The sequence below is a fragment of the Lacerta agilis genome, chromosome 5, assembly GCF_009819535.1.
Source record: "Lacerta agilis isolate rLacAgi1 chromosome 5, rLacAgi1.pri, whole genome shotgun sequence".
In the NCBI taxonomy this organism is placed as follows: Eukaryota; Metazoa; Chordata; class Lepidosauria; order Squamata; family Lacertidae; genus Lacerta; species Lacerta agilis.
Window position 1 is genome coordinate 70,956,230 of NC_046316.1, and position 20,653 is coordinate 70,976,882.

A 20,653-nucleotide genomic window follows, 5' to 3' on the forward strand; every position below is an offset into this window, starting at 1 on the left:
ATTTACGTAACTTATAGTTTAATAAACATTGGTCATTGCCTCCCCCGCTTTTTTTTCTTCTTACAAAAAATCCCCCCAAAACAAAACATAGGATTGTACAGTTCAAAAGTAATATCCGGAGCTCAAGGGACTGCTGGAAGAAAATGAAAAAGAATTAGAAAGTGTCTTATGTATAAGTCTTCAAAGCAAAGGCGACCAATTTATGTTTCGTTCTTACTTACTGAACTGTAGTTTGCATATTTTATTGTTCCTATCATCTTCCTTGTTACAATCCATCCAAGGAGTTCTCAAAGAACATTAAGTCCTACAAATAAATAAACTGTGAATGATGAGGAAGATACAAAAAGGCAACAATTAATATCAAAAAGCTGGCTTGTAGGGTTTCATTAAAGCCTTTTTAAAGCAGTTCTTCTGAGGAAAGACAGTTTTGCATCAGAAGAAATCAGACGGCTTTAAAGTATGAAGATAATTTTATTTCTTGCCTTGTCGGACTAAAGGGTTAGGATAACTACTGAATCATTAGGCACCTTTACAATTTTTATAACATGCCAGTTAGCTTTTACCTTTAAAGTGCCGAATGGTTTGGTACCATCTGCACTCATATGGTCCTCCCTGTACCTTAAGATCTAGATCAGGGGGCTTGTTTCAGGAGTGGTCAGTGAAAGCAATTGGACAAACCGCTGAGCCTCTTGGGCTTGGCGATCAGAAGGTCGGCAGTTCGAATCCCCATGACGGGGTGAGCTCCCGTTACTCTGTCCCAGCTCCTGCCAACCTAGCAGTTTGAAAGCACACCAGTGTAAGTAGATAAATAGGTACCACTGTGGCGGGAAGGTAAACGGCATTTCCGTGCATTCTGGCTTCCGTCATGGTGTTCTGTTGCGCCAGAAGTGGTTTAGTCATGCTGGCCACATGACCCGGAAAGCTGTCTGTGGACAAATGCCAGCTCCCTCGGCCTGCAAAGCGAGATGAGCACTGCAACCCCATAGTCGCCTTTGACTGGACTTAACCGCCCAGGGGTCCTTTACCTTTTTTTTAAAGCAACGTTTTAAAAACATGTCTTTTATCTAAAGCTTTCAATGTTTTATGGAGAATACATGAGGGTTGTTAGCTGGCCTATATCTATACTTTATGTAACTTGCTTAGAGATTTATTTATTTATTTATTTATTAATTAAGCAGTCTATAAATTTTGTCAAATAAGTAAATTGGGTGAACTTCAACTACATTTCAGTTGAATTTTCAAACACATGCCCCCAAACTGCCTCCAGATCTGTTCTAGAAGGTTGGGGGAATTACCCCGAAACAGAATCAAGGGGTGTGCAGAGGAGGAAGAGGGGGAGATTGTTTCCGTTGCACAAGGAGGAATTTTCGTACTGATGCAACTATCTGTTTATCACTATGTTGAATCCAACATCCATTGTTTTATGCTGGTTTTGAGATTAATGCGTAGTTTACATTGCCAGTGTTTTTGCTTATCGTTGGATGTGTTTATACCCTTGCTTTCATCTCAAACTGGAGCACGTTGATGGTATTGAGGTGGATGTCCACAAAGGGGAAGCCTTCCTGTACATACCGGAAGACTCCCCCTTTGCAGATGTCCGTGTCAATACATGGAAATGGAAGTTGGCGCAGCATGGTGTGGAACATGGAGACATGCCTAAGTGGCATGGTCCCACTGCCAGCTCAAGCACTGATTGGGCACTTGTGTGTTCATGTATGAAGGGTTCACATTTAGGGCAAAACTGTACATATACATGCATGTCAGAACCAACTCCAATTGACTGCAAGTACTCATCAGAAGTGGCCTAATATATGGGCTGGAGCCACCATGCTAGCTTCTAAGCAGGTGGGCTGCGGCTGCTTATCAGAAGGAAGAGCAAAGGCAATGTGGAGGTTGGTGCAGGGCAAATAATGCTCTGCCTCCCTCAGCAAGATGCTTCTGCCTCAGACGATTCTTTAGATCGGAGGATACTATGACTACCTGACACTATCCAGAATGATGTAAAGTCTGAATTTAAGAAAACGAAAATCCTTGGCAAATTATACGACATAGTAAGAGCGGGTGAGTGTTGCCTTAGGCTTTCAGTAGGTTCCGGGTGTGTGGTGGTGCCACTAGTGGGAACTACCCAGAGAGCATTGACTCACGACAAGGCCTTTTTGGTGGCGGCTCCCCATTTATGAAATGCCCTCCTTGGTGAGGTGTCTCTGTCTCCATTACTAGCATTCAAGGGGAATTTAAGAGCATTCCTGTTCAACCAGGCTATGATAGCTAACAGATACTGGTCCCAGCAACCTTGAAATGGTTAGCTATGAAGATATTTGACTGGTTTTTAGATGTTTTTAATGTATTTAGTATCTAAATAAATGTGGCATGGTGCACAGTGTGTTGGGTTTAGGTGCAAGAAATCCAGATTCAAGTATCCGTTCAGCCCAGTCTCACAGGACTGCTTCTAAGATGTAGACATGAGCATAAGGAAAGAAGGATTGGACTGAGGAAAGAGAGGACTTTCCCTTTGCTGGTATACTTACTAGGAGGAAACAGGCACCAATCATTACAGCCTTGATTTTTACGTCAAGGTCTACAGGAACCTGAATACCAAAGTTGGCTGTATTGGTAAAGATGTTATTGACAAATCCAGACCAATACTTGGAAATCTTGCCAATAGTTGACATTCCGTTTAGAGTTTTTACCTGCAGGAGAGGAAAAGAACACATGAGAACTGAAAGGAATGCACGGAGAACATTCCTCAAATATTTGGAAGCCTGGGTGAATGGGATTAAGTGGTGGTTAACTATGACATTGGGGCTATTTAAGAGAGCAAATGAATTTCAGAAATGAGAAGCTGTGTATAACTGAACATCAGAAAAGGGGAGTTCAGTTAAATGTCTGGCTTAAATTCAATACTGTATAGGTATTTTATCTCCATTGAAACCTTATCAACTGTGGGAATGTGTTTCATAGGTGCTTTTGCACCTGGGTATTTGTGTTTATTTATATTTACTTTGTAGTATTCTTCCGCCTTGGAAGGAAAGGTAAAAAAGGATCTGACGGGCAGTTCACTGCATGGATCCTTCCGCAGTTAAAAAAGGTGCTTTAGTTTGAATAAGGTAACGGTCATTAGTCTTCTTCCCGCCTAAACTTAGCACGATAACAGGACTGTAATTGGTTGTTATGCTTGTTATGACGTTGGTTGACCCCTTAATAAATAGCGGCTGCTCCCTGTTTGTGGTGTGGAGAAAGCGCGAGGCAAGCCGAGTAAGATCATTGTTGCGTGGCAAGCACAGATAGAAAGAGAAACTGAAACCAACCACGCAGGGTAGCGGTAGGCTTTTTCACCAGAATGCAGTCTCCGTTGTATTTATTTCATTTTCATTTTAAGAAACCTTTTATTTGGCCATCTAGTTTTTGGCCACCATTTAGTTTAGTTCTTCTTATTTTCCGGAACCTTTTGGAACTCACAGACGCTCGCAGAGAATTTCTGAGGCAACAACATTCGAACTCACAAGCTAAAACCTTCAGATTGTGGCCAGCGGACCCATTTCACGGCGCGGTGGGAACAGGACTCCAGCATTACCGGCCGTCCCATCCGCAGGCTACCCCCACAATCAACAAACCACATTTTAATCTGGTCTGAAACTGACATAGCCATTTAATACAATAAATACATTGATTCTAGTTCTAGTGAGAGAGAGAGGGGGGGGGAGAAAAACTTCCTTCTATCTGCTTTCTTCAAATCAATGCACAAAATTCTTTTTTATTGACAGAGCTGATGGCACTGATCATGTAATGCATTTCTGGTGTGAATACCATGGAACCTTGGTGCAGTTGCTACCACTAACCCCCCCCCCCCATACATCCCCTCCTGCAAGAGCCACTTGTGGAAGCAGTAGAAAACGAGGCATATAAGGGAGTGAAGCACAAGCCAATAATTTAAGTGACATTCAAAGGCTGCAAACTGCAGTCAGCTTAGTTTAAATATTTTGAAAGTGTGAATTTTTTTAAAAAAAATACTCATAGATAGCTTTAAAGCAGATTTTAAATGTGTTTTTGTTCTGCTTGGCACTTGATTGATAGCTTTCATGATTTTAATTGCTGCTGCTTTAGTTCTTAATTTACTGGTCTTTTTTTAAAAAAAATTTGAAATATGTGTCTTACAGCACGTTCAGAGTTCGGTGGGGCTTCCTCCCAGGCACAGGACTGAAGTTTTACTGACTTTTGTTAGCTGCTTTTATATTCCTAAAAGGTGGACTAGAAAATCATTAAATAAACAAATTACATTATTTTGACGTGGGCATTTTTTCCTCCCTCTGAAAATGCAGCACACAAGATGAATAAATTGGTTTAGTGAGGGCTGTCATTTTAATTCATTCCACCTCTCCCCATATTTTGCAAACTGAAAACACCCCCCCCCAAAAAAATCACAATGCTATCAAAAGTACCTCAAAGTCAACATCTCCAAAACAACCGCATGTTGCACAAGGGCCAATTATCTTCAACACATCTTCGTTGCTTTCATTCCTGATAGTGAACTTGGGCAGGAGGGGGTCCCATTTCTGCACCACGTAGCCAACTGTAGTCCCAGGAGGAGACTGAACTTCTAACTATTGGACAGTGAAAATAAAAAAGTTAATCTAACCAGTGGCTTTTGAAGATAATTGCTGAAGGTTTTAATAAAATGACGGGGTTAGCACAGGGGCAACCAATATGGTGCCCTATAGATGTTGTTGGACCAGTGGCGTAGGAAGCCGCTCAGGAACCCAGAGCGGCAAACATGATGTGCACCTGGGAGCAGGGCATCGTTACATAGTGCACATATGCAGCATCGCTACATACGATGCATGCGCCGTACGTAGCGATGGCGCACATGTGCTGTACATAGTGGGTTGCCAGCGGCGGTGCTCCAGCACTATAAGGACAGTGCCGGGATCCTCTGCTCATGGCTGCAGCCGCGAACAGAGGATCTTCTACATGCGGCTGCAGCCATGAGCAGAGGATCCCAGCACTGTCCATATGGCGGTGCCGGCAAACCGCAAGTCTTGTCACCCCCAGAGATGTGGCACAGGGAGCACACCGCCCCCCATCGCCCCCCGTTGCTATGCCACTCTGTTGGACTACAACTCCCATAAGGCTCTGCCAGCATGGCCAATACTCAGGGATTGTGGAAGCTTAGTCCAGCAATATCTGGCTATCCTGGGGGTGGCTACCCCTGGGTTAGCTCCCCCAGCCCCCTGCTCTGGTCCCGATGCAAATCACCCCTCCCCATGCCCATAATTAAAGGAAGGAACGAATACTGGTGTGCTTCCTAGCCATGCAATTGAAGCTATGCCTAGTTTGGACCTGAATCCAGTCACCAACACCAAAGGAAACTGTAAACTGCAAGTGAGGCTGCCCCTTCTCAGTCTGAAAGACCACGGAGGAAGAAAAAAGCGCACTCAGTAAAAGCACAGTCTCCTGCACCCATTCCCTGTGCACAATTCCCCTCCTGCAGGATTCCTTTAAATAAGGTCAAATGCAATATAAAGGGAATAAATGGGATGCTTATTCTGAAGCACGTTCTGTCTTTCAGATGAATGCACACTCAGGTGCAGTTCTAAACCGTCGCCATCAGAATGCGCATACAGGTGTAAAGGAAACGAGCGAACTGATAAAATGGGTTGCTACTAGGATTGACTAACCTCTTGCAGGTAACATGGAAAACAGCAGCTATTACACCTTAAAGGTCTGTTCACTGTGATCACCTCTTGACCTGTGTTGTCTGTAATCCTTATGGTAAAAGACCTCAGTGGCGAGCAGAAGTTACGATCAAAGCAACCATTTTCTTCCACTGCAAAGTAAACTCTTTGTCCCAGGTGGTTTTTAATCTCATACTTGCTGCAGGTCTCAGTCCCAAGTATAACTAAATAAAGCCAAACAGGTAGAAATGCATTTAGTCTAAAAAGAGATATTTTTGATGACTGTATTGATTCAGCAGCGTTACATTTGAATTTGATCCAAGGCTAATTCCTTCCGGATTAGATGATTATGATTATGATTAAAAAAACAGAAAATATGTTTTATAAGGTGCGTTGTTTTGAGAGAGAACGTCTTCAAAATATTGTTACATGTGATTTTTATAGAGGTAGAAATGGACATTGCACTTTGGTGCAAAAATGAGGGACTAGGTGGATGGGTCAACAGAAGCAAAAGTGATATGGGTTAGAAGTACATGTAAATAGATCTGGCATTTCTAAAAATGGCTGAGCTGGAATGTGCAGTACCTTGGAGAAGCTCCACTTGCTGGTGAATAATGATCTGGTCCAACTGTTCAGAAATGAAAATAAATAAGAAAACGTGAGAATTGTGGAACATTGAAAATATCTGGAGATTTTCATACTGAACAGCATCAAACACTAATAAATAATAGTGTGTTGCATAAAATACTAGATGCAGTATAATATAGTATTTATTTGTATCTGGCATTTATACAGCACCCAATTAAACTACAGTATGTCCTCTGGGCGGTTAATACCGTTATGCATTTAATTTAAAAAAACCCCAACAAAATTCAGAGTCCATGATGCCTATGTTCTGCCTCTTCTGGGTGCCAGCTGCTGGGAATTGCAGGTGGGCAGAATGCTCTTCCACTTATGCATCTTTTCCAAGTCCCCTGGGGAAAAAATGAGACATCCTGGGATCCCAGCGGCTATCTTGGATGCCACAATCTCATGCGCTCTTGCACGACACTCTCACCCTTAAAAAAGCGCTTTGTTGAAAACACAATCTTGTGTGGTGCGCAAAACACAAACGTGCGTTTGTGGGTACTGTGCAAGATCTTGCATCCCCCACCCAAGCAGTTTTTCATGGACGGAGTGAGACGCAGGTCTACAAGACTCGCCCCGGAGTGCGTCCCAGAAGACGCAAGTCCTGGTTTCGCATTGGAAAAAGTTGGAACGTATGCTTTTGTCCTGCTTGCGGGCTTTCCACAAGAATCTGGCTGGTCATTGCGAGAGTAGGGTGTTGGGTTAGATGGGCCACTGGTCTGATCCAGCAAGCTGTTCTTTTAAAAAGTGCTTTGAAAATTTACATTCCTTGTCTAATTAAAATATACTTTTGCCTCTCGCCCCGCCCACCATTGGTACTTGACTCCAGTAATGTTGCCCAGAAGGGAATGTGGCCTTCAGGCTGAAGCATGTTCCCCACTCCTGCCTTAAGACCTGAAGTTATTCCTCATCACAGTCTGAGAAGGAGATAACTAAATTCTATCCCATTCTAACCACATATGGGACATATGAGCATTGAAAAAACAACACCACAAAAATAAGGAATTTGATGTATGTCAAATGGAAGAAATATCAACAACCTCAGATATGCTGATGACACAACGTTGATGGCAGAAAGTGAGGAGGAATTAAAGAGCCTTTTAATTAGGGTGAAAGAGGAGAGCGCAAAATATGGTCTGAAGCTCAACATCAAAAAAACTAAGATCATGGCCACTGGTCCCATCACCTCCTGGCAAATAGAAGGGGAAGAAATGGAGGCAGTGAGAGATTTCACTTTCCTGGGTTCCATGATCACTGCAGATGTGACAGCAGTCACAAAATTAAAAGACTTTTGCTTCTTTGGAGAAAAGCAATGACAAACCTAGATAAGCATCTTAAAAAGCAGAGACATCACCTTGCCGACAAAGGTCTGTATAGTTGAAGCCATGGTTTCCCCAGTAGTGATGTATGGAAGTGAGAGCTGAACCATAAAGAAGACTGATCACTGAAGTATTGATGCTTTTGAATTATGGTGCTGGAGGAGACTCTTGAGAGTTCCGTGGACTGCAAGAAGATCAAACCTATCCATTCTGAAGGAAATCAGCCCTGAGTCCTCACTGGAAGGACTGATCCTGAAGCTGAGGCTTCAATACTTTGGCCACCTCATGAGAAGAGAAGACTCCCTGGAAAAGACCCTCATGTTGGGAAAGATTGAGGGCACAAGGAGAAGGGGGTGTCAGAGGACGAGATGGTTGGACAGTGTTCTTGAAGCTACCAACATGAGTCTGACCAAACTGTGGGAGGCAGTGAAAGACAGGTGTGCCTGGCATGCTCTGGTCCATGGGGTCACGAAGAGTCGGACACGACTGAATGACTGATCAACAACAACAACAACAACCACATCAGAATCAGACACATGGTTACAAAGAATAGCAATTCCTTTTCCAGTAATGCCCTTGGAACAAGCACTTTTGACAAGATGCTGGTTTGTGCCTTTTGTTGTCTCTAGGTTCACTCCCTGTTTCATGATACAGAAAAGGCAGGAGAAAAATTGGGGCAACCTCCAATTGCAATTCTAAAAATCTGCTCTCTGAAGCAGCTCTTGCCCTTGTTGTTGAACAGGCTTTCTATTAACAATTTTCATGGAGTATTTGGAAGTGTTTGATCACATATGATATTTCCAGGCAAGAAGCCTCAGATCTAAGTACAGTGATGGTGTGACAGGAGTTCTAAGGCTCTGTAATTTAGATTTGATTTCACCAGAGTTAGGGTCCAGCTAGAAATCAAAAGTTTTGCTTTTCAGAAAACCTCAAAGCTGACTTCTTTCATTCTACAAATCTGAGCCTGCAGCAGAATATCAGATGGAATAAGTGGGTCCTTTGCAAGACTAGGTAGACAACAGCAAAATACCTAAGAAAGATAGTTCCCTAAATGTTTGCTCTACTCAAAACATCAAGCAGAAAGACCCAAATGTAGGTAGTAGCGTTGGTTCATTAGGGGAGGGGCGAAACCCAAAAGCTACAGGATAGTAATATCTTTATTAGATCAACCAAGAGCTTTCAATTTATTCAGAGTTCTTCATCACACTAGCTGTTCAGCAAAATTGGGGAGAGAGAAAAAGCAGGGCACAATCTATACCTCAAAAGTCTGCAGGTGGATTGCAGAAGTCTTGCAGTTTCAAGAGCAATCCAGGTCTTGGGGTGTTTGTGAGGCAGGGAGAGGGATGTGGAATCTGTGCCCCTGCAGACATTGATGGACATTTCCCATCAGTTCTTATTTCCCATCATACCGGACCATTGGCTGTGCTGGCTTCAGCAGATGGGAATCTGGAGAGCCACAGTTCCTCTGTCCCTGGTTTGGCAACTCATATGTTTCTAGAAAAAGTCGTATTTCAGAAAAGAAATAAAACAAAATTTAGCATGGATCTGTGCAACCTACCTACGACACTTCATCATACCAAGAAATGAGAGTGAGTGTTTAGTTACCTACTGTAGAGGAAAGGTCAAGCAGAGGATGGAACTGTCCAATAGCAAAAACACCACTCCATCCCCAGTGGAGGAAGCAACACCGGCCAACACAGTGTTCATGCTGTGTTGATGTGTGGCATCCCTGAGGCACTTGCAAAGGTAATTCATAACTACCCCAAAGGGGGGGGGGAATGCACCATCTGGAATTGTTATGCTTCTGAGGAGAGAAAAAATGTTTTGAGCAGATCTGGAGTGAAATGTGGAGTAAATTCAAGGGAAGATAGATCATCTCAGGGAATCCCAAAGTGAAAATTATTATAATCTGTTGCTCCATTTTACGGAAGCACAAAAAGATAAAGGCACAACAGATCATTTTGGCAAGGTGGAAGTAAATCTAAAAAGGGGGCCCTTCAAACACATCTAATATATAATCTTAAAGTTAGTTGGAAGTGGAACAGGACCTGGCTGAGGTATTCCAGACCAGGAGGCAGACCGGCAGGAGGCTGGGCTTGTTTCCAGGCAACAGTACTTTCTGAAGTCTTTGTTTGAGCTGGAGGCTCCGGAGAACCGGGAAGAGGATCTTGCATTGGTTTCTGAATTTGGCCTGGAATAGCTGCATGAAAACATTATAAAGTTTTTTAATGAAAATAGGTCCTAGTTTGGTCAATAACAACAGCCTGATTCAGACATTCCACCTCCATCATGTGAGACTCACATCCACTGGTCACACACCCTCTGTGACATCTTCAATGCCCTTCTGTTCAGTTCACCTCACGCCACATTGTAGCTTTGTTGCTGCGAAGTCTGAAGCAGGGAGCATGGTCAATAGTGCAGGCTGGTCCATTAGGGTGAAAGGGGAACCGCTCCACAAACCTCAGACAACCCCCAACTGCCTGCCTTCTTACTTACATCCACTCCAGGATGTACTACCAGCAGTCAACTTCCTTCTCCTTAGTCTCACTGTTGCTCTCGTTGAACTTAGCAAGGAAGAGGATGGGGACAAAACCAAAAGTTATTTGACTCTGCCTGTCATTTGCTCTTGCTCCATCTGCCGTTGGCCTCTCTGCCTTCTGCCCTACTAGTCAAAGACAGGCAAAGAATCCTAGGAATCCCAGTGTTCTCTGGGGAAAGGCATTGCATACCCTCCAACATTTCTCCAATGAAAATAGGGATGTCCTATTCCACCACTATTTATACTCCACCCATCTGACTGGGTTGCCCCACCCACTCTGGGCAGCTTCCAACATATATAAAAAACATAACAAAGCATTAAACATTTTAAAAATTCCCTATACAGGGCTGGCTTCAATCAGTGGCATGGGAAGGGGAGTGCGGTGGGTGCAGACCACCCCGTGTGTAATCACTGAGGGGGGTGACAAATTGCCAAAAATATGTTATTGTTTTTTTGAAAAAAATAACTCCCGTACTCACCACACACCCCTTCCTATGCCACTGCAGGAGCACTTTCCTCTTGAGTGATTTCCAGAAACCAGAAGCATTGCTGCCTCCAACACTGCAGGCAGAGCACAGCCTTTATGGCTAGTAGCCTTCGACAGCCATCTCCTCCATGAATCTGCCTAATCCAGAGGCATAGCTAGGTGTTGTGAGGGACACTAGGTGCACACCATGGGGCCTGCAGCAATGCAGCATGCCTGAGCCACATGTCTCTCCTGAGGGGGAGGCGGCGAGCGGACTGCCTGCCTGCAAGCTCCGCGCTGCCCACCACCTTAGCCGCCCTACAGCTGAGGGGGAGGTTGCAGAGAGGCTCCATGCAACGTGCCCTGCCTTGGCTCGCCCTGTCCCAATGGGCAGCTTGCTCCACCCCATGGGCAGCTCCCAGCTGCAGGGCATGCACACTGCCCTGGGCAACCAAGCATCTAGCTACGCCACTGCCTTCAATGGCCTTCAATGGCTCGAGGGTCAGATAACTCCATACCCTCCAACATGTCTCCCTTGAAAGTAGGGGTGTCTTAAGGAAAAGCGGGACATTCTGGGGTCAAATCAGAAACATCGATAGCTTCTTTAAATCTGGGACTGCCCATGGAAAATAGGGACACTTGGTGGGGTCTGGCGTTGACTGTTAAACCATTATGAGGATTGTAGCTGTTTGGGGGAAATAGGGGTTTCCTAACAACTCTCAGCACCCTAAACAAGCTACAGTTCCCAGAATTCTTTGGGGGGAGCCATCAAAGTGGTATGATACTGCTTTAATTGTATAGTACAGATGGGGCCTACCTAATACAACCTGCATACCCTGTAAAGGATCTTTATCTTTGCCAGTCCTGCTTCATTCTATTTTCACGGCTTGACCAACTCACTTCTATCTCCTTTCATGTCACAGGAAGCTTCATCTCTGCCTTCTCTGATCATGCTCAGCTCGCTTTTTAGAGACGGAAGGTAGCCCATCTGAAGAAACCTTGTGTGACAATGATGTGTCTTTTACAATTTGGACATAAACCACCAAGTTACAGGTTTTGGCTGTTGTGGGTTTAGAAGAGGCCCCTTTGCGTTATTTCCATTGTGAGCATGCCTGTTTCATCGTGTAATTGTATTTTGATCTTAATTTATCATTGCAGCCACAGCTTTCCTTCAAAAGCTCGAGACCCCAGGAAGAAGGAGGAATCCCTTTGAATTTCTATCCGGCTTTTAAAAAATGCATAACTGGGCCATAAATATTTCATATGCTCTCCTGCATCATTTTACCTCACAGAATCCTGTCGTTGGCCAAACTTGTGTTTCCTGAAATGCCGTGAAGTTTTATTGGCCAAGTACAGGTGTCATTTTTAAAGAAGGAGCTGGTGGGGGAAAGTGAAGTCTGCCCTGTCACTCAGACTTAAGCTAGAGAAAATCAAGCAGCAGGGGCACTAATATTCATGGAAATCTAAGGCAATTTGAGGAGTGATATACATTACTTTGTGCATCTGCAAAGGTGGTACATGAAGAGATCCCTATTCCACACACTTAAAATATACCATGCTGTAGATAAAGCATATAAATTGCAATATTTTAAACTACTGGCTGCTGATTAGATGTAGATTTATGCTTTATGTTCCTTTTCTTTTGGCATACCTTGCTCCAAATGATTTTGCTAACTCCATTAAACACCAGTCTACTCCTTATCATTTAAACAGAACATTAAATTTTGCACAGTGTTTTCCTCTTGTCTTCACAATAGACAATGCATTTCCCCCCCCCCCATTTTACAGACGGGAAAACTGACTTTTTCTACTGCATCAGAAAGTACCTACATTCACACACCCCCAGATTACAACCCCACTTTATTGCATGCATATGGCAAGAAGTGCCATAAAAATTACCAGAAATTAAAACTACCCATATTAAAATAGCATTTCATGTATAATTTTTTGGCGTGTGATCTTGTTAGTACTTCCAGAGAACCCTCGTGCCAATTTTTTTAACACCTGTGCTATTTGAAGAGACAGGTTGGTAGATGTGAGAGAAGAATTTGACTTCATTTTTAAGTATAACATTTCATTTTTATTCTTTTTAAAGGGAAACGGTTTGAAAGGATTTTCCAGTGGCTGGCAATTTCACCTTTAATGAGGAGTTAGCTGTCTCAAACTAAAGAGAAGACATGGCACGAACTACCCCCTTCAGGTCTGATTGCACTCAATTGTCCTTCAGACGCTTGTTAGTGGGGATTTGTCAACCATGTTCCAAATGATCAGTACTTGCTGACGCAATAATTCTCCAGTGAAGTGTGCTTGAAGGATGTGAAACTTTGAATGGAAGCACGACCTTTCCATGTTTCCTATTGTTTAATAAATAGCATGTATGCAAAGGAGACAGGGCCGGTTGTAAGGATACAACCAACATCGCACATCCGTGAAGAAATGCGCGCTGAAGTTATATTATATCTGATATTCTATTTTATCTGCCTCTGTTGCAGCATAGTCAGAGCAGAAATTACTACTTCTTGGATTTGTCACTTTCCCATTTAATCAGATGGCTGATTGCTATATACCATTAGGGGTGGGTTTCTTTTTTTATTCCCTACCCCCTTTTTTAGTAAACATCCCTTTATGGGTTATATATAATCACTTACCTTGAGAGGCCATGAAGCTGCCTGATTCACTTCTTCAAAGGAAGCCAAGTTAAAAGAAAAATGCTTTTCTTGTTGACAGCAAGGGAGGGGGAAAAGCACAGCATGCACAAACTTCAGAAGGTTGTCTGTCTACTTCATGTCAGGTTACAAAAGAACGGCAAAGAAACACATCGCCTTTCTCGTATTTCTGATCACTGCATTTTATGGGTATGGACAACAGGGGGAGACGATGCTTGCAATCAAGGTACACACACACACAACACATACACACGGGCAAGAAAAATAAACAGAGCACATAAAGAAATTAAATTGGCCGATTCTGTGCTGTATTCGCCTGGAATTCAAACCAGCCTTTTGATTCTATATGTTGTTTGTTTTTAGATCTCAGAAGTCTACCTCCAGAAGGAGCATCAGCAAAAGAAGCATGGTTGGTGACTTGATGTCTACCCAAAGCTAAACACAAATGTTTTCAATAGTACAGTAAGCATGTGGCACATATGTGCAAGATGGGAGGTTTCATCCTCCTGTCATCCTTTACGGAATGAAATTGTTTTTCCAAGGTAAAATGCCCTGCACACTGGAATTCAAGAAACTGCTATGGAAATGGGATTTAAGTATGGAGATCTGGCTTCACAATAAGAGACCAAATCAAAAAGCTAATGGTAGCTCTAAAAGCCCTGGGAGAGAGTAACCTTGAGTTGTGCCAGCTCGTATTTCTAACTCAAGTGACCAAGTTGCCATGGAGATTGTATCGTATCTGTGTGGTGAATCACACAGGCATGATTCACAACTGTTAAGTGACCACAAAAAGGGCAATGCAGGAAAAGGCTGTCACGTAATACCTGGCAGACTGAAAGCCACAGTAATTATCATTCATAGTTATCTATCCTCATATCTCTTTGTACCTTTAGCTCCCTCTCAAGGTCATTATATCTAAACTGAAGTCCCATTGCAGATGATATGGCAAGCTCATATAGCTCTCCCCTCTTCCATTATTCATAAAATAGTATGGAATTCATCTTTCTCCCATTTGCACTCAAAGGTCCAGTGCATAATTTATTTAACCTACTGAACTCATTGGCACAAGATGCCTGCTAGCTTAGGATGACACATTCCTTTTCTTATTATTCACCATTCTAAGAAACATACAAATAAACAAAATCAGTGCAGTTTCAAAACGGCACTCAGTTGTTTCCCAATATAGATGAAAACTTGTTCTTGATCTCAGGAAGTACTGTGCAAATATGGTTACAATATCTTCAGAGGTGTCCAAAACAGCAGACAGACAAAAAGGTTTGCAAAATATTTAGCATTTCTGAATGGCCTCCATTCAGCTTCCCTCCAGACAGTAGCGACTTGTGGGGTGGTATGGGCAGGACCATGTTGCTGACCCATGTCATGTCATGTCAAGATGTTTCATTATCATTAATTGAAACTAGTAACAGAAGATAAGCTAGAAACAGCCTTTCAGATGTTGTTGGATGTGCAACCTCCATCACCCCTGACCATTGGCCATGCTGGCTGAGACAGAGTTGTTCAACTGTGGAACAGACTCCCTTGGAAGGTGGTGAACTCTCTTTCACTTGAGGCTTTTAACATATGGCCATCTGTCAGGGATTCTTAGTTGTGATTCCTACATTGCAAGGGCTGGACTAGATGAGCCTTGAGGATACCAACTCTACAATTCTATGATTTACTGGAGTAAGAGAGCTAGAATGTATACTGCAGATTAGGAAGGATATCAGCATATCTAAGACAGTGTCGTTTGTAGTTACACAACTGAGTTAAGGAAGTTGTATAAAGCAAAAGAAATGGAGGCAGTGAGAGATTCACTTTCTTGGGTTCCATGATCACTGCAGATGGTGACAGCAGTCATGAAATTAGAAGATGCCTGCTTCTTGGGAGGAAAGCAATGACAAACTCTAGACAGCATCTTAAAAAGCAAAGACATCAACCTCGCCGACAAAGGTCCGTATAGTTAAAGCTATGGTTTTCCCAGTAGTAATGTACGGAAGTGAGAGCTGGACCATAAAGAAGGCTGATCGCCGTAGAATTGATGCTTTTGAATTATGGTGCTGGAGGAGACTCTTGAGAGTCCCATGGACTGCAAGAAGATCAAACCTATCCATTCTCAAAGAAATCAGCCCTGAGTGCTCACTAGAAGGACAGATCCTGAAGTTGAGGCTCCAGTACTTTGGCCACCTCATGAGAAGAGAAGACTCCCTAGAAAAGACCCTGATGTTGGGAAAGATGGAGGGCACAAGGAGAAGGGGACGACATAGGATAAGATGGTTGGACAGTGTTCTCGAAGCTACTAACATGAGTTTGGCCAAACTGCGAGTGGCAGTGAAGGATAGGCGTGCCTGGCGTGCTCTGGTCCATGCGGTCACGAAGAGTCGGACACGACTGAACGACTGAACAACAACATAAAGCAAGAGTTCATTTTTTTATTTTTTATTTAAATGGAGTTTCTTTATGAAGAAAATTCTCAAATGAGGAAAATGCCCCAGAACTTCACTTCCTGCACAATGCAATGACATCCATGGAATACACTCACAGTGACTTTGATAAAGTGGGCTCATCAAACAAGAAGTTGTATATGAACTTGTACAGGCTTCACAAAACATCCAGTTCAAAATCTGACCTTAGTTTTATTATTAATCAAGGAACTTCAGCTTAGTTTGGTAAGCTTTGTTGCTAAGGCCTTTCAGCTATCAAACCATTCAGCACTGACACAGAATACTTATATCTACAAGATTTGGCAGTTCAAACATGTTTTACTAATGGAGAGTGTGTTGTTCTTGTGAAGTGTCATCTACGATTTGTTATCATTTGGGCTAATGTTCATTTGATTGTTCGGAACTGGTTTCTTTTTTTCTTTTCCCCCAGCAACAAACAAATAAATGTAAAAATGAAAGCCAGGCAATGGGAAGGAGTAATAAGAATTTTAGCTATTGCATATTTTTGCATTATTTGGTAAAGCAAAATTTGACAGCACCGGATGCTCATTCTTTCCTACAAAATGTGCTTAATTTCTTGCTTAATGCTCACATTACCACCATACTAGGTGTGACCCTGAAAAAGCAAGAGGGGATGCAGACAGTGTTCTCTGAGTAAAACCATGATGCCCACAAGCAAGCATGTATTAATATTAATCCAAGTGGAAGATTTCTATGCATTTGTGGACTGATCACTAGGTTCGACCTCTGTGCTCATGGTTGTATTAATAGGAAAGGATTCCAGGTCCCATCACGGGACTCTGTTACTATCAAGCATGCTGTTTGTCATGTGAGCAAGAGCACAGGAAGTACAATGGGAAGAACCTCTGCTTTGCTTGTAGGTGTCAGCATCACGGGAGGATTGTTTTCAGCTACCCCCACACTTTGCCCTTGGAAGCCTTGCAAAAAGCTTCTGCAGGCGAGGAACTGTGAGCAACATTGTTGGAGGGGTGTTTCTAGGATTAAGGTGAAACTGTGAAGCTCCCTTGTAATTTTGTTATTGGATGATACATGTCGTTTAACTAATCTTGTTATATTATTGACATGTGGGCTTTATGCTATTATATTTTGGTTTTGCTGTTATTTGCATGGTGTTTGTTTGAAATGCATCTGTGTTTTTTTGTTATAAGCCACTTTGAACATGATTTTTTTTTGGTGGGAAAGTGACATACAAATAAAATGAATGAATGAATGAATGAATGAATGAATGAAGTGACCATTGCTCAGCTGAAGAGCATGCAGAAGGTCCCATATTTAATCCCTGGCATCTTCAGGTAGAGCCAGTGATTGTAGTTCAGCTTTGTGGGTTCAAGACCCACATTGGGCAAAAGATTCCTGCATTGCAGGAGGTTGGACTAGATGATCCTTGTGGTCCCTTCCAACTCTACAGTTCTATGATTCTGTGATTCAGGTAGCAGGTGGTGGAAAAGATCTCTGACTGAAGTCCCGGAAAGCTGCTGTCAGTCAGACAAGGGCTGGGTGAACAAATTATCTGACTAGCTACAAGGCAGTTTACCGGGTATGTTCCCCATAGTTCTGCACAGAATACACAATTCATTTATGGAATTCAGTAGGGGGGGAACATTATTATGGCTGTGAGATTAATATCCTTTTTAAACACAAGCGTAGCCAGCATCACAGAGGATGGAACAAGTGCTATCTGGCATGATATTTAATGGAATGGCTGTCTTCAAAGAAAGACAGGTCTGGAACAAGAAAAGGCTATTGCCATTGCCTTACTTGTGGACTTTCCAGAGCAATCTGGATTGGTAGCATTGGAGACAAAATACTTGGCTAAATAGGACTTTGGTGAATCGGATAGGCCTTTGGATTAACCAGACTGGAAATCCTTGGCTGCCCTGTGTAAGAACCTTTTCCTTTTTCCTCGGGTCTTTCTCGTGGTCACCAAAGAATGCCACATGGCTTTTAATTTCCCACTGGTTTTCCCCATGCTCCTTATAAACAGTAGAAACAGCATGAGATTAATACATAGCACATAGTCCTCCATACTAGAACAATATGCACAGGATGTTTATCTGCAGAAACAAATTCTGTTCTTAAGGGCAGTTTGGTCAATTTGTACTTGCACACACAAAATAATGTTCCGGCAACTTATTTCTATATACTTTGTAACCTTAGCAGATAATTGCATTGATTTTGATGAATGACAAGCCAAACATTGCTGGTGTGTGTGTTGCAGTTTATTATTATTATTATTATTAGTAGTAGTAGTATTTACTTTGATAATTATTAACAATAATAAACATGGGGAAAAACTTTAAATGATAATATTCTGCAAGAAAATATGACTTGGTATAAATTACAATATTTCTTCTATTAAAAAAGCCCCCCTCAAAACCTACTTGAATTTTCTTTTGTGGAAGATAATTATTTTATTGACAATAATTTCAGTTTCCCCATGATTTACTTTTATAGTCATGCCAAATATCTCATATTTAGTGAGCTAGAACCAGTGGCCAATGACTTGCCATTGTTCATGGAACTGATTACAGACTGATCAGTTATTTTGTTATTTGATTAATTTAAATGGTTTGGACCATTCAAAGAACCGAGTCCCTCTGAAATCTGTGGGATATAACAGAACCATGCACCTAGTTATTTTTATAAATCATGAAGATGAGATGCTGGGGGAAATAACTAAGGCCAAAAAAAAATAAATCCAAGAAGCTCTGGGTGATTATGATAATGATGCAGCTTTCAAGGGCAACAGCTACTGCTAGAGAGAGGGCAGAAATGACACAAACTTCACAGATGGGAACAATGCCTTAGACCGTAGTGAACATGGCAGATGGAAGGACTTTGCTCCTGGTGCCTGGGATGCAGGGCTTCTGGAGGAACCTCTCTGCCACAGGCATGAATGTTGGCAAGAGGAAATGCTGTTAGCCTGGACCATGGATGGGGAATCTCTGGCCCACAGGCTAAACTTGGCCTGCTAGGCTTCCCAAGTAAGCCCACGAGGCCATTTTGGGGAAGCCACACTACCCATCCTCCTAATGGAAGTTATTTTAAACCACCATTTTTGGTTTGTAAGAATCATAGGGCCAGATTCAGCTAACACATGGGGTTAGTGCAAGGACTCTTGCTAGTTTAGTGCTGTTTTGTCTCCTGATGTTCCCCCTGCACCCCCACAGTTCTGCTCTGGAGGGTTGGGAGAACTCCATAATGGCATGCATAGGGAGGAGAAGGGAGGCTGTTGCATCTGGCAAGCAGAAATGCTTGCATTAGTGGGACAACTGTATTAACCTGACATTTCATTCCACCCATGTTTGTTGTCATGTCCAAACTTGGCAAACTGTGGTTTGTTCAGACCAGTTAGCAAAGCTTTGCTGTCAGTTCACAATTTGCTTTGCCAATGCCAAAGGAAAAACTGAAAACTGAGAGGGATATCTGTGTAGAAAATGTGTAATCTTGTGCTTGGGAGAGGGCATCCCCAGTTCTTCCTTCCCCCTAACAACTCTGCTTTAAAAGGTAAAGGTACCCCGACTGTTAAGTCCAGTCGTGAACAACTCTGGGGTTATGGCGCTCATCTCACTCTATAGGCCGAGGAAGCCGGCGTTTGTCCACAGACAGCTTCTGGGTCATGTGGCCAGCATGACTAAGCCGCTTCTGGTGAACCAGAGCAGTGCACAGAAATGCCATTTGCCTTCCTGCCAGGGCGGTACCTATTTATCTACTTGCACTTTGACATGCTTTCGAACTGCTAGGTTGGCAGGCGCAGGGACCGAGCAACGGGAGCTCACCCCGTCACGGGATTCAAACCGCCAACCTTCTGATCGGCAAGCCCTAGGCTCTGGTTTAACCCACAGCGCCACCCGCGTTCCATCAATTCCTAAGTCATATCAGCAGGAATTGCTCCAATCCCCAGCTTCCACTCAGATCGATCTGCATGCCTAGCAACAACACCCACACCACTTACCCTGCTTCACAAGGCCTGATCATGAATGTTTGGGCATGCAGACATGAACATCAGTGAGCCCAACCACAATATGGAAACACAACTCTTTGGCTTTCCAGGACATGGGGAAGAAGGAATGAATCTACTAATATTTGAGTCAAGCAAATAAAGATTAGCTCAAGAGGTGTCACCTATCCGCATGCCACATTATAGGCATCTTATTTTAAAGGCATCTCTGCTGCTGAAAATGCAGAGTACGAACTGAATCTAAGAATCAACATGCAAGTTGGAAGCTTCTTTCTTTTATTCCTAGAGAGCTTAAACAACCTCCCCTCTCTGCATCTAATCCTCACCTTTCTGTCAAAAACATCAATGTACCAAAAATGTGACATTTGCTTTTGTGACTCACCTTGAATTTTGGTTTGTCTGATGTGTCGTGCTACAGCTGGTACCCCAGTAACTCCCTGATGAGCCGTTTGCAGAGATACTGCGGTTAGCCCAGTAATAGCTAAAGATGCGACACCACTTATGCTGACTCTCCTTTTTTTTTACAATCTCATTTGTCAAAGTCGCTCCTTCAGCTGCATTTCAACTACACAAGTCTCTCTCTCACACACTGCTTGTGCAGCAAGTCCTGGGTAGTTCATCATGGGGAGAAAAAGTCTGCCTTGCTTTTTTGGCACTGAAATCAGGAGTTTTTGCAAAACATAAAGTAGAAAATCTTTAAAATAACAATTAACAGTTTATTGCAAATTTTCTCAGTAGCTAATTCACTATTTATGTTAGCAATTAACTGAAATGAAGAACTAGGTCATGACGATAATTTAACCATAGATTTCAAATGGCAAGGCAGGGGAAAGAGAGAGCGAGAGCAAATGTTTAAATCCTATATCCCATAGTAATGAGTTTTAGATAAGGGAAATTTTTGCAAGCTTTGTTTTCATCTTCTGTAATGGCCTGGAAGGGTT

At 42.7% G+C, this 20,653-nt stretch overlaps 1 protein-coding gene across 3 annotated transcripts; it reads right to left on the reverse strand.

The window, feature by feature from the left end:
* Positions 1-20,122, reverse strand: LOC117047350 (phospholipid scramblase family member 5-like). 3 transcript variants are annotated; one of them, XM_033150399.1, is made up of 10 exons: positions 20,095-20,122; positions 13,272-13,303; positions 9,667-9,818; positions 9,228-9,422; positions 6,258-6,300; positions 5,676-5,896; positions 4,440-4,601; positions 2,529-2,690; positions 222-304; positions 1-133 (listed from the first exon to the last, which is right to left on the reverse strand). In XM_033150399.1, the coding sequence occupies exons 2-9, from the start codon at positions 13,282-13,284 to the stop codon at positions 266-268; spliced, it is 987 nt and encodes a 328-aa protein (XP_033006290.1). In that variant the 5' UTR covers positions 13,285-13,303; positions 20,095-20,122; the 3' UTR covers positions 1-133; positions 222-265. The 3 variants fall into 3 exon arrangements, with proteins under 3 accessions (XP_033006290.1, XP_033006292.1, XP_033006293.1); XM_033150401.1 differs by lacking the exon at positions 20,095-20,122 and having other exon boundaries at positions 1-130; positions 13,272-13,515; XM_033150402.1 differs by lacking the exons at positions 9,228-9,422; positions 20,095-20,122 and having other exon boundaries at positions 7-133; positions 13,272-13,513.
* Between the last annotated feature and the right edge of the window lie 531 nt (positions 20,123-20,653).

Excerpts from the sequence above, each read along its gene's own strand:
- LOC117047350 (XM_033150399.1), bottom strand. Across the intron at positions 6,301-9,227 it reads TGCTTGACCTTTCCTCTACA|TTGGACCAGATCATTATTCA; the intron begins GTAGGTAACTAA and ends ATTTCTGAACAG. Across the intron at positions 5,897-6,257 it reads GCAAGTGGAGCTTCTCCAAG|TTATACTTGGGACTGAGACC; the intron begins GTACTGCACATT and ends GGCTTTATTTAG.